The sequence below is a fragment of the Lathamus discolor genome, chromosome 2 (assembly GCF_037157495.1).
Source record: "Lathamus discolor isolate bLatDis1 chromosome 2, bLatDis1.hap1, whole genome shotgun sequence".
Classification (NCBI taxonomy): Eukaryota; Metazoa; Chordata; class Aves; order Psittaciformes; family Psittacidae; genus Lathamus; species Lathamus discolor.
Window position 1 is genome coordinate 137,336,232 of NC_088885.1, and position 14,324 is coordinate 137,350,555.

General features: G+C 39.7%; 1 protein-coding gene across 7 annotated transcripts in view; it reads left to right on the forward strand.

The window, feature by feature from the left end:
* Positions 1–14,324, forward strand: part of CPQ (carboxypeptidase Q) — a 199,817-nt gene that overhangs the window by 167,133 nt on the left and 18,360 nt on the right. For 4 of the 7 annotated variants that reach the window (XM_065668655.1, XM_065668647.1, XM_065668650.1 and 1 more), the window contains 3 exons: positions 489–4,505; positions 6,907–8,757; positions 9,697–14,281. In XM_065668655.1, coding sequence (XP_065524727.1) covers positions 489–649 — 161 coding nt within the window. In that variant the 3' untranslated portion in view covers positions 650–4,505; positions 6,907–8,757; positions 9,697–14,281. Of the gene's footprint in view, positions 1–488; positions 4,506–6,906; positions 8,758–9,696; positions 14,282–14,324 lie in introns of those variants that run through there. The other 3 variants (XM_065668648.1, XM_065668652.1, XM_065668651.1) reach the window with 3 other exon arrangements.

Here is a 14,324-nt window from a genome sequence, read left to right on the forward strand (position 1 = left end):
AAAGCTGCTCTGAAACAGCACATCCTTGTGATGAACAGAGGGTCAAAAGCAGAAGCAAATTCCAAAGCATTCCCCAACACAAATAACAACACGGAGAGGATCCATAACTCAGTCGTAACTCATTAGCAGAGCAATGGGATGAAGAACAGAGGAAGCGTCGCTGTGTGTGGTGTTTCTGTAGGGATCTTCCTGCTTGGACTCTGGTAGTCTTAGAGGAAAATGAGTGTATACTGTTGCTGAGGAAACGAGTCTCCCAGGGGAAGGTTGGCTTTTCCCCTGTGTGAGTTATTGCTACCTCATGCTCACTCAAGTCTATTAACCTAAAACCTACAAACTGCACATGCCACAGCTCTGTGCAGTTATTATTAGGAACTTTATACAGTTGCATGTGGATTTAATCATAAACAGCCCAGGAATGGATTCAAGTTTATATTCCTCTTTAAATATTTGTATTCCTATAACGGAATATTCCCCATTTTTCTCTGTAGGTGCCAGCTTGCGTGATGACCTCAGTAAATACTTCTGGTTTCATCATTCTCAAGGGGACACAATGACAGTTCAGGATCCAAACCAGATGAATCTCTGTGCTGCTGTTTGGACTGTTGTCTCCTATGTAATTGCTGACATGGAGGAGATGTTGCCAAGGTAATAAAACAGCAAGAAAGAAGATTTCTGTTCTTCAGTAAAGATTGCGAGTCCATTAATGCATGTGGCCTACAGCTGTGGGAAATTCTGTTTTTCACCCTGGTTTTGTGCATTATTATGTCTGTTTTCCTCAAAGCACGTGCTCTTTTACACATTCCTGTTTCTTTTTGCTGTTTTGATGTCTTCCATTTGTGATTTTTCACTTAACATGTCTTCTTTTAGGTACTTTTAAATTTCTGGTGAAGGTATAACTCTTTGACTGTGATATAATGACTATTTATATGCAAAGTGATCTTATGCAGCAGGAAAAATATACCAAATAAATTTGTTGCATCAGAATTATTAATGTATTGGGTTAGTGTACATGTTTGTGGTTTTGTTTTCTTTCATTCTATACATGAGAATGATGTACTATTAATAAAAGTGGCCTTTCTTTTTACTCTCTTAAGATAATACTGTAGTTTCTACACAGTTTCAAGTTATAAGAAAACTTAATCCTGGCTCTTTTAGTGGTAATGTATGATAAAATGCTAAAATAATAGAGCTTTTAATAGTTCATTCGGCTCACGCTGTTAAATCTTACTAAAGGTTTCTTCATGTGAGACTCAGATAAACCAGGACATTGAGGATAGGAAGCCAACCTCAGGACTCCCAGATCTCCATGTTTCTTTGGGCATCTCCCTGTGGAAAGCTGTGCACGTCCTTTTCTTCCTGATGGAAGACTTGCCATTGTGACATGGAGAGAATCTCATACGGCAGATTTTCTCTGAAATGCCATGATGTTTCAGAAACGGCATCACATCTTTGATTTGTGACCTTCACTACCTGCCAGCTAACATCCGAATGCGGTGTAAAAGCAGATTTTGATTCAAGCTCCTGAAGCTATTCCCAGCTGCCCTTCTCTTGTGGGGATGCTTTCCCCTGCTGGAAGCCAGTTAGTCTGGGAACTTGATTCTTGTATACTTTGTTGGGTTTTGGTTTGGGGTTTTTTTTTTCCTGCTCAAAGATTATGAACATTCAGATGAGTTTCAGGGGTATCTGTAGAGAAGATATAAGTGGCATTGGGGAATATTTAAAGGTGTATGACTTCTTCTCATTCCTTTGTGATGCGATCCTTGTTTGTGCTTTTAAATTTTACAGCAAGTAAACTTACAGATGTGAATAACTGCTGCACTATAATCAACACCAAACAACTATCGTAACGAACAACATGGAGTATTAAACCTAATGGCAGACAGTCCCTGGTGCTGTTAATCAATTGTGTAGCTGAGCAATAGCTGAGTGCCAAGCCATTCATTTTTGCAGAATTAATGACCGTGATATCTGTTTACCATGATAATAGCAGTTTTACATCATATTTATTAAAAATTTCTACTTTCCCACCAAATCATTTCAGGAACAGAAAAGCTGCCTGGAGATTCTCTGCAATTTCTTCTGAAGGAAACAGTATTGAAATAAAGTTAGCAAAAATTTCCTCTGTTTTCAAGGCATTGTACCTATGCTTCTTTCTTCTGATTTGCTTGAAAAGATCACTGCCGGTGGTGCTTACCCCTGACAGATCCTCAGCTGTCTCTAAAGCCTTTAGACCTTTACAGAATATTAATGACTTTTTCCTGAATGCAGTTCTGCATAGGAGGAGAATGCTGCAGTACGCACATAGTGCCACAGCACATCCTGATATGTGCTTGTAGGCTCCCAGGCTACATAAGACATGTTGCAAAAATTAAGACCATGGTGGCCCTGAAGAAAATTTAGCCTTCATGTCAACTTCAGATACACAGCTCTAGAGAGAAACTTTGCAGAGTGGATTTTGAAAAGACTGTTCAAAAATCAAAATTGCCATCTTATATTTTTATAAAATTTTGAAATTAAAATTATTTTCATTCTGAAATTGAAAAACAAGTATTTTTTTAGACATAAAAATATTTCATTAAAATAAGACGTCTTTTTTACTCACCTGTTCTTTTTGTCTGCTCTGTAATAGTTCTCAGACCTACACGTTCAGCTGTTCACTGTGCTGTCCTAATAACCTGCCTGTTCAGACGTACCTCTCTCAAAAATTTCCATAAACGAAGAGATGCTAATAAGCTTCTTTCCTTTCCCAGTGGGATTATGTACCTTCCGCGCAATAGTTCATCTTTATTCTTGCTCACTGTAGCAATTATGCTGTTTCAATTGGTGGCAATTAAGCATATATCAGTTGCTCAATTTTCAATTGAAGAGCACTTCCGAAGTGATCCAGGTAAGCCAACTTAACTTTACTTTCCACTGGCATGCCACCTTTGAACTTTGAGAATCTTCTCAACTTCAGTTCAGAAAGGAATAGCTGAGGATATTGTTTATATTACTCTTACTGTTAAGATCAGCTGCCATAAATCTGTGCTTTTCAGAAGTATTTTGATGACATTCTATGATAAAGAGACCATGTGTACATTTCCCTCTGATAAAATAACACACTATCAACTCTGGAGTAGATTGCTTTTTGCCTGCAAAGATCTCTGAGCTGAGAGTTGAAAAAACAGCGGTAGTATTTAAATATATGTCAAAAATTTAAATTTCAAATAAATACTTTCCTCAAGTTATTACAAATCTCTTGCGTCTGCTGAGAAGGGAGGCCCCTGGGTAGCCTTCCTTTCTGCTGCAACTCAAAGCTTTCAGACATAGTTACGGAGGGATGAGGCCAATACATAATTCATTTACCTGACCAGACTATAGCACAAATGCTAAAGAAAAGTCTCCTTTCAGAACTGCATAATGTAACAGGTAACTTTGCAAGTAATAAAAGGATTGCAGGATAGGAAATTGAGGTGGCGCTTTTGTCCTTCATATATCAAGGCGTCACTGGAATTTCACTGTCTGCTTGAATGGTTCAGTTCTATGTGTTCCAGTGAGATTTTTACTTCCCTTAAAATAATTAAAAATGAAGAATGAGAGCTATTTCCTGGAACAAGAGATGAAGTGCTTCTTCTTGTTGCTGCACTGCAAACAGCCTTGGCTATATATTTAGTTAGTATGCTTCCCCCATAGCGATTTGAGACACTTGCATTTACCATAAGTAAATATCAAACTGATCTTGATATCTGTATCTGTCTCATGAAATATACATACCATCTAAATGTGCCCAAATGATTAATTTACTGCTGTGTAATGATTAGCATAAAAATCTCATCACTGCACAGGATAGAAATGTTACCACTAATTACTGGTTGAAGTGAACAATGTTTTCTGCATAGAAATTAATGATGCATGCATCGCAGCCCTTGAATGGCAAAAATCAAGACTTTCTGGAAGAGAAGCATCTTTTTTCTTTTTTTTTTTTCTTCTCTTTTCTGCTAAGTGCTAGGAGTGCCTGATCATATATAATAGAAAGGAATATTCTGTGCACAGACCATTTAATCTTTTGCACCACACTTATAGAAATGTTTTAACTTACGCCTTTTGTAAACTTCTGTCTAAGCAAATGTATGGAAGCACTGTCCCTAGAAACACTGGAGTGTTTCATGGCCATTATTGTGATTTGTAGTTACAATTGTTTACATTGTGCTAGCACCTGATAAAGGCCTTTACCTCTTTTTGGTAATCCTCTTTGTCCTTGGAAGAGAGACCTCAATGACAACTTTATACCTAGCTGTGGGTTTAGCTTTCAGTTTGATTTCACTTCTGGACACATCAACCTCCTTTAGTCTTTCTGCTTTCTGGTCTTTTTTCAGACTTTCACTCTGTCTTTCTCAGCATCTGTACTGTTATATGAACATCAGGAATGACTAACTGACTGAAAAAAATCTGCCTATTTTGTGCCCTGGAGCTCTGGAACTGCAAGACGCAATAGAGATGATTGAATAGCAACATGTAATCACATGGTAAGTGCTCCATCAGGGCCACCACTTACCATTGTCACTAGCCTGTGCCACTGGCAGACAGAGCTTTGTGATCAATGCAGTGAGGTTTCATCACCAGTAATAGTTTTCTATATAGCTACATGAAAATCAAGCTTATGGAAACCAAAGAGGGAGGCTCTGGAGGAGGCATCAGAAAAATTAAAGCAAGGTAACACTGAGGCAGTGTCTTCGAGTACCCATGTTTTACTCTGCTTTGCTGGGTGAGTTGGGGATCTCTACCTAAACCTACCTCTGTTTCACTGTTAAATGCTGGTAGTGGTGTTTGTTTGGTGTTTGTGTTTGGTGTGGCCTGATCTAACAACGCTGTGTTAAAATACATGATGCATGTAAGATGTAAGTCCCTAGCAGAGGTGAGGTTCAATTGGAGGAGAGGAAGAAAAAGTTAATGCTGCGTGAGAATTCTTCACTAAAATGTGTCCTTTAGCAATTACTGTTTGCATTTGTATTACCTGCCTTATTTGAATTTGCATTACTGTTTGCATTTACTGTTTGTCATGACAAACAGAAATATTCCTCCTCCAGATGCTGCCATTTTGCCATTACAGAATAGAGTCTGGACATTAAGCATATCCATTTTAAACTAATAGTACTTTGTATCCAGGAGTGATGTGGGATAATCATGTATGTCAAATGGTCACACACAATGCAATCTACATATATCATTTCACACCTTTAGACTGTCATACCCATACTAAGTCTCTTTCACAAAATCAGTGGCCATAGAGTGGGGCAGTCTGGGAAAAGACAACAGGTCAAATGGTTTTCCAAATGCCATGCAGCCAGTCAGTCCTAAAGTTCAGTTTAGGATGCCAACCATATATATGCTGGGCTGCATCAAAAGGAGTATGGCCAGCAGGTTGAAGGAGGTGATTCTCCCCCTCTATTCCAGCCTCAGGAGACCCCTTCCTGGAGCACAGTGTTTAGCTCTGGGTCCACAGCGTAAGAAGGATGTGGACCTGTAGGAGCAAGTGCAGAGGAGGTCACAAAGATGATCAGAGAGCTGAGCACCTCTCCTATGAGGACAGGCTGAGAGAGTTGGGCTTGTTCAGTCTGGAGAAGTGAAGGCTCTAGGAACCTTTTAGCAGCCTTCCGGTACCTAAATGGGGCCTACAAGAAAGCTGGAGAAGGGTTTTTTTTTACAAGGGCATGTAGTGAGAAGACAAGGGGGAATGACTTTAAACAGAAAGAAGGGAGGTTCAGATTAGATGTGAGGGAGAAAATCTCTACTGTGAGGGTGGTGAGACACTGGCACAGGTAGCACAGAGAAGTTGTGGATGCCCCATCTCTGAAAGTGGTCAAGTGCAGGTTGGACAGGGTAATCTGGTCTAGTGGAAGATGTCCCTGCCCATGGCAGGGAGGTTGCAGCTAGATAACCTTTAAGGTCCCTTCCAACCCAAACCAGTCTGTGATGTGATTTTTTTCGACTGATCATATGCAACTCTCTGGACTACAAATTGAAGAGAGAGAAATAAGAAAATAATTCTTATGTTTGTTTCTCAGTTGACCAAGTTTAATTTCTGGAAGGAAACCAAGGAGGCTTACGCTATTTATGTTAACCTTAAAAAATACTAATACATGCCTACAAACATTTCCCGCTCTAAGCATAATACAGAAAAGCTTTCTTATCGTGAAGATTGCTTCATTTCTGAATGAAGCAAAGCATGTATTTTATAAGCAGAGATTGACAAAAAAAATGAATCTGGATTTACAGGGTAGCAAATATGTTCTTTAGTCTTAGTAGGACTTGAGAGAATAGTTGCTACATGTATCTTGATAAAACATGTCCAGTGTGAGGTATGAATCTTTGGGAAAGTCTTCAAAACTGTGATTTCACTGAGTTTCTTTGTTACTTGTGTTATGATCTCTGGAATATTTTGACTTCCCATATGAAGATAGGCTGAGGACGTTGGGGCTGTTCAGCCTGGAGAAGAGAAGGCTGCGTGGGGACCTAATAGCAGTCTTCCAGTATCTGAAGGGGGCCTATAGGGATGCTGGGGAGGGACTCTTCGTCAGGGACTGTAGTGACAGGACAAGGGGTAATGGGTTAAAACTTAAACAGGGGAAGTTTAAATTGGATATAAGGAGGAAATTCTTTCCTGTTAGGGTGGTGAGGCACTGGAATGGGTTGCCCAGGGAGGTTGTGAGTGCTCCATCCCTGGCAGTGTTCAAGGCCGGGTTGGATGAAGCCTTGGGTGGGATGGTTTAGTGTGAGGTGTCCCTGCCCATGGCAGGGGGGTTGGAACTAGATGATCTTGAGGTCCTTTCCAACCCTAACTATTCTATGATTCTATGATTCACCTTCGTGAATGTGATTATTCAATGTTACCTATCCTAAATCGTCTCTATCTTTTGCTTTTTCCAGGTATGTTATGTCAGTAATAAAGCTGCAGAGAAATCATATCACTGCCTGTGCTTAGAAGAAACATCCCAGTTCTTTTACACTTCATGTCATCATTTTTATTTTGCTTTAAATTTCTATTACTGTGACAGAAAGGTATCACAGCTTTTAATATGACTCACAATGTAGAGGCTAATGATTGTTCAAAGGCAGATAACAAAATGTCCACAGTTTTCAAGAAAACTGCTGTGCTGTTCATTCTGTGGGTATTATCAAGCTTCAGCTCATTGTAAGATGAGTTTAATAAAAGGAATTACTAGAAAGTGAGCCATGAGACATTTAACCATGGAAAGTTTAACAAGCATAAATCACGGCATAGTTTCTGAATGGAAATAAAATTCTGACAGCTTTACCCCTCCAAATTGCTCATTGTAGAGGCAGAGAAAGCTATAAATATCCACCAACGAATGCATGCTTCTCTTCAGCAGTGCTGAATTCTGTGTAGTAGATATTTTAAGACTTTATAATGTAGCTTGAACCTTTAACATGAAATGTCAAGAAGCAAATACACACTAGTTGTTGTGAATTCCTACAGGCCCTTTTTGCAACGGTAAACAGGATACAGCTGTATTGGGAACTTGGCCTAGCTTTAGTATTGCTGTCCCTCCAAGCAGGAGTCCCTTCTGGCTATATGGCAAGCTTCTTGGAAGGGTTAGTATAGCAGTAGAAGAAATTTGTTAAAAAGCTGGTCTTGCTAGATCTCCATAAAATGGTGAAAGCATTGGTTTTGTTCAGGTGTTTTTTTCTTAATGCACAAATACCTGTAGCTTGTTCAATGGCTGAACTTAGGTTTTGGCATGTGCGGATTTTAAAACCTTTTCAATCCTCTAGGAAACTGTACTGTCTCCACAGGTATGAGAAGATAATAAATGAAATAATTCGATAAACTCTACGTAAGTACACATGTATTCTGTGTACCACCCGTGTACCACTACCCCACAAGGGGGTCAGTATAAGATTTCATGCCTGGTGACTGCATGGAAATGAATTACTTTTTTTGCACTCCAAATGCTGGAAGTTCAGTAAGAGCTCCAGGTCACAAGCTCTTTTTTTCCTTCCAAATAGCCTGAATTGTAGTTCAAACAGCAGTATTTGTATGTCTTTCAGACTTGGATTTGCAATGGATTTGTAATATATAGCATTGTCATCACACTGTGAAATCACTGAAGTCTGATACTTTTCATGTTTCATATCTCTGCATTTCAGAGCTCTGTCTAAACAAGCAGGAACAGTAATGGCTGTCAGCAGAGCGCTTGACAATATCTTCAAAGCAGAAGAACTGAGTAAACATTTGCTGTGTGTGCTCTATTAGGTGTCAACGAAAATTTTATCCATCCCTCTCTCATCTGTGAAGTGATGGATGGGGAGAACATTACTGCTCTGTGTTTCTGCAGTGGTTAGTCTCAGAGTTGCTGCTGCAATACTTCTAAATTGGCTTGAGGTGTAAGATTATATGAAACATCAGGAATTGGCAAGCTTCAGAGGAGTTGCAAATGGAACAGTGTTGTTTATTGCACAGTGTTTATTCACACAGTAGTGGATGATCCTTTAAAACAGAAGTTTTGCGGTATTTGCAGAAACAATTTGCTGACCAGCTAAAGCTTTGAAAGACCAAGGTTACTTTATTGGTGTAAGCTAACAAAGTGAAATTAATACCTGTTTGGTTATTTTAACTTACCACTTTTAGATTCCTCTATGTGGGAAAAACTATCAGCCCAGTTGAAAGTAACTGTAGTAAAAGCTCCCAGAGTTCCTTTGATTTACACTGGCTTCGAATATGAAGAAACAAAGACTGCAACTTCAGATAAGCATTAGGCAAGTCAGTATGAATTTCTTTAAAACATTTGTAAGTGTGGGCAGATGGCGTTGGGTGTTCTGCACTGTAGCACTTTGAGCAGTTGCAGTAGACTCCAGAAGTTATCCTGATTTTTACAAAAATCCCCCTGTTGCCATTAATATCCAGCGTTCTAACAAGCTCTAAATTTACTACCATGCTATAAAAGTTTCCTTTCTGGCCACTTTTTCCCTTCCTCCCTTAGAATAAGCTCAGTCTAGTGGTTTTAAATTAAGACAATAAACCAGGAACTCCCAAGTTCTAATTCTGCCTCGGTAACTGGGTGGTCTTGGCACACCCGAAAGGTATGCCTTCTGTGCAGATTTAATTTGTCAAAAACTAAAAAGAAAAGCTCCATTTCCTAGCCTCAATGTGGCTAGAGGTGTGGGACACTCCTCTAATGAGGTATCCTTTATCTTTGGTCATAATTTGAAAGCAGCTGAGGTTTGGGCATCTCCTAATTTACACTTCATAGATGAATTAACTTTGCAGCTGAGTAATACTCCAGCTTGCTGGAATCTGAAAACTGTTGCAGCCCATTTTCACTGTGGCTGATTCACAGTTTGGAAAGGGAAAGACAGAATTTGGTGGGTTTTTTGACCTTAAATGAAATGTTGGAGTGGTGGAGTATTTTCTGTTGGTTAAAAAAAACGGACTCTGCAGGTGAAATTGTAGCTGTTTCTCTTCAAAGTTCTGCACAAAGACTTCCAGAAAATAATATTGAGGGGAAAAAATAGAAATGTTTAGTACAAAAATCTTCCTGCATAGTAATACCATGAGCCGGGAAACAGGGAATATGTTCAAACTTTGAACTGTTGGGTTTGGCTTTTTTTGAGAATAAGAGTTAGGATACTAAAACTGCAAAGTCTAATAAATGTCTAAGTTATTCTTTACCTAAAGTCATTTTCTCATGTCTGCAGGAAATAAGCCCTACTGGAGCCAATTCAGAGAAAATTCAGCAAAGAGAAAGAGAGCTCACCCTTCTTCATCATCCTGAACAGAAATCTACACGGATCTCACATATCTTGCTTCTGTTCTTGGTGCTTACTGAGCCTTTAGTACAAATAATTTGGAGTCATCCCTCATAAAGCACTTACAAGTTAGTGAAATGTCAGAAGATCTCCCTCTGTGTTTGGTTTTATTACAAATTCATCTAGTATCCTCTCAATTTTCTTAGTGGATAAAATTAATGACACTGAAGACTTCTCAGGGTATTAGTTAAAGTTAAAATTTGCAGTAATAATAGTGGCTGAAGAAGGCACTTTACAGATAACTCAGTCTTCAAACTCCCCAACACATCAGTTACTCCCTTGTCCATCTGCCAACCCTGGCTCCAGATTTGATACATGGTATTAACTGCATCTCTTTGCTAAAGGAAATTGCAAGGAACTTACTTGTATAAAACTGTTCTTGGTACTTTAAAGTGAAACAAAAGCTGTCTTTAAAATACTCATTGCGCTCAAATATTTTTCCAAATATTATTTTAAAAGTCAGTTTCTGTCACTAGTAATATGCATATTTACATTTCACACAGCCAAAAGAAGCAGCACGGGGAAGACCTATTCTTCTTGCAGGCACGGCTGTAATCAAAAAGTAGTGGTTAAAAATGTAGAACCAGCAATTGCATACAATAAGATTCTGCCTTTTGCGGAATGAAAAATATGCTCTTGCCTTGTATTATGTTGGGAGAAAACGTCTTTAGGGAAATGGGATGTATCATGTAAAATATCATGAAGTGCAAAGGGGAAGATGAGAAGTTCTTTTTGTGCCCAAGTAAAGGTAATGTAGAGCCAAGATACCTGAAGTACTCAGCTATTCTGTTTGCTAAAAAAAAAAATAATGAAAGAAGAAAGTGGAGAACGAAATGCCTGTGTTCAGTACAATGGTATAAAAAGTAAGGAATTTATAATCCAGGAAACACTGCAGTTGCCTCAGATGTTGTTACAAGACCAAGAGTTGTGCCAGGTTGTTGGCAGGCTTGGCAGTTTAAAGCAGCAACCCTTAGCCAGCTGGATGGAAGAAAAGTGTAACTTATGGGTTCATTATCCTTCATCACCCAAGTAGATGAAAATTGGCTGATCTCAGTGCACTTACATTAGAATTGTGGCTCAGGAGAAATTTGGAACAACAATCCCTGATGCCAAAAGAATTGTTGTGTGAAGCTGTGGTTGGAAACTGCAGCATGTAACACTGCTGTAGCAGGGCTTTTCATCTTTCTTTCCCTTCTGCCGAGGATTGTTTCATACAGTCAATGTTGTGTCTTTTGTCAAGGTTTAGTTTAAAGTTTGAAATTGATGGGCTTCCCACAGTTTCCCTTGAGCAAGTTTTCTTTGCCATGAATCTTCTCTACAAACTTCTTTGGAGCTTGTAACTTACCAGTGGGATAACATTGGCATAAAATGTGCTTGCACAATTTTTAGGCACAGGAAAACTGCCCTTTAATTTGTCTTCTAGGAGAAAACAATGTTCTTGTGACTGCAGATGTTGATGATGCAATAATTCCTAGTTGAAGAAAGAAAGAAAGCAAATCCCACTGTTTCGCTGCTTCGCCAGCCTTTTGAGGTCAGCACCTCTGTGGAACCTCTGCAGCAGACTGTGAATAACGGGTGAAAAGAAAACTGCCCCATGGAGAGCGTAGCAGGGCTTGCTGGTCATCTGGTTGGTGTGCTATTTGCCTTCAGTATGTCACTACACATTCAGTATCTCAACATCACATTCAGAGCAAGCTTACAAAATCCAAAGGGCATATATGCCTCACCTTTCTCTATAAAGGATGTTCTAAAATGTCCAGACTTGCCTCCCTTCCCCATAAAGGGTTTTATGTAAGGTTGCCATCTAATATTATAGGTTGTTGTCTAAAACATTAATGTAAACAACAGGAATAAAAGTCTACAAAGATTTTTTTGCTACACTTTAGAAAAAACTATTGCATATTTTTTACATGATTGAAGCAAAAGATACTGCAAAGATGAAGTGAGACATTTCCTGGCAGGAGGAAGGTGTAGTTCTGTGAGATAAAAGGAAGGTGTATTTTTTCTCACTACTCAATTTGTCTGGAGATACATCTTATAAAAAATCTCCTCTTAATTTTGTGAGGATCCATAAATTCAGGCCAAATTAAATAGCCAGCCAATCTGCATTTTAAATAATGGTGTGGTTAATAAAGAGAAAAAAAGATCAGACAGCTGTGATGTAGCAAGTCCTCTGAAAGTCTCTTAATGGCAGTTAATAAAGAGAACTTCAAAATCAATACATTACTTTCCTGGAAGCCAACGTAAAGTCATTAAATTGGGTGTAATATAATGTAAGCTTGTGTGCCTGCAAGAATTCAAGCATTCGTGTCCTAGGCACTTTGTGTCTGGGGAAAAAGATGATCAAAACTTCTGTGAAGCAAAGCAATGTGTTACAACACTCTAATTTCTGCAAAACAAGAGCTTTCACAAGAAATTGAAAATCATTCCCTCAAAGTAACTATATCTTTGGCACCATTTCACAGAAAGTTGCATTCTCTCCCTGACTGGCTGCAGAGGGACAGACCATTTCATTTGGTCTTGAGAAAAAGTCACTACAGTCTTTCCTTTGTAATATGTGAAATGAAAGGACTGTGCCTGGCACAAAGGCAAACCTCCTGTGAATGCTACAGATTGTTGTTCACTGTATTGTTAAAAGTCTTTTATTTCCAACCTTTTCCCATTTCCTAGACCTGGCTACTAAAGCCCAACAAGACCTCAAACCAAACAAACATTTAACACAAAACCAACAACAAAAGCCCAACTGTATATTAAGGCTTTAAAATATTTTTCTTCCCTGCTTCAAACAGATCTCTATCTATTTACCTTCAAACACAGGCAGTCTCTGTGGTTCAAGCTGTTTATATCGAGACTCCTCTCCATTCCCACCTTCCGTTAAACCTTCTGAACATTTGATATGAACTGTAACGTATTTAGGCATCTTTAAGGTGTTTTGTTCTGGTGCAGCATAGCATGGTTTCACTAGCAACTGGCAAAGTGCTTGGAGATTCCTATTACAGAGGGGTTTTGCAAATTTCTCTGCTCCATGTTGATTCCTTCGGGTTTGGATGGTGACAGCCTGCAAACACCCCTTTAATCCTGACTGTGAACGAGGGGGAAAGAATTAAACATGAAAATCAGAAATAAAAAACAAACCCAGAGAAGAGCCTGTCCCTGGAGGTGTCCCTGTAGATGACTGTGCTGTTTTTCTTGGCTTCATGGAGAAGGTATGGTGGAAAAACTAAGTTCCTCAGTGAACGTGGGTTGTTGCTATATATAGATCTAATTTCATGTAGAGGCCTAAGAAGCTTAGGATAATGAAATATATGTTAAGGCACAAAGCCAGTTGCATTCAATGCAATTTCAGGTTTCATTGAGAAGACCCTATAGTGTATTTTATGGAGTGCATAAAGCTGATAATGTAATAAAACCAGACATGAATCTTCAATGCACACAGGTAGGCTAATTCCACTTGTTCTCAAGTTCAAATACGCACCACATTAGGCCTTCTCCACATAAGATCTTGCACCAGTGCGGTGTAACACTCAAGATCACACTGACTTATAGAAAGTGGTGCAAAATCATGCTAATGTCTCTGAAATTGAAACCTGAGTGAGTTGTAACAGCTTACACCGCTGAAAGAAGCCACCCATGACTGATATTAGTGTTAGCCAAGATTTTGCACTTATTTGCAAAGCAAATTCTTGGTTAGTGGCCCAACTTTCTGTTGCTGATAAGACCTAGGGCTACTCACTGCTGGTGCATGCATGGTCGGTGGCCCTGGCTGCCCATGCATGGGTGGGTGTGCTTGTGTTTGACCTGCAAACACTGTTTGATAAGGTTGAAACAGCTATACTATGGGCAAAAAGAATCTGAAACTGTCCCTGGCAGTGCTGAGAAATGACCACTGATGTGCGTGCCTGCGGCCTTGCTTGTTCCTGAAATGAGAAAAGTTGATTCCAACGTTGTTTCTTCACCCAATTCATCTAACCTCTGTCCCAACAAATAAAGTAAAGGTGGACAAGAGGGGATCATTTCCAAGTGTGTCATCCAGGCGTCTTGGACATCAACAGCATCCAGGTGTCTTCTTGGATGCTCTGGTAAAGCAGGGCCTCTGCATTTGTGCTCTCCTGACTGCAGTGCCTGGGCAGCACTGAAAATGGGAACTTTCTGAAGAACCTACAGAGTGCAAATGCTCTTTGTCACCATGGGACAACTGCCATAATGCACAAGGGCTGCTGCATGTGAGTTTGCAGGCTTCTGGCCAAGGGACTCACTTTCCAGCAGGCGAGCTGCTGCTGCTACTGCTTTGGCTCGGCACAAGGGTGTAGTGACAGCAGTCAGTCTCTGCCCTGGTCCCGAGATAACCTGTGTCATCACTGTGACAGATCAGCTTGTAAAGAGTTAGTGTAAAGTGCACTCACGAGAGACCACCCTGACCTTCCCACCTGTAATCTGAAAACTATTCCTCGGCATGGTTTCTTCCCCGACACTGGTAAGTGACTCTGCCCTGTGCAGTTTTGTACACACAGAAATGG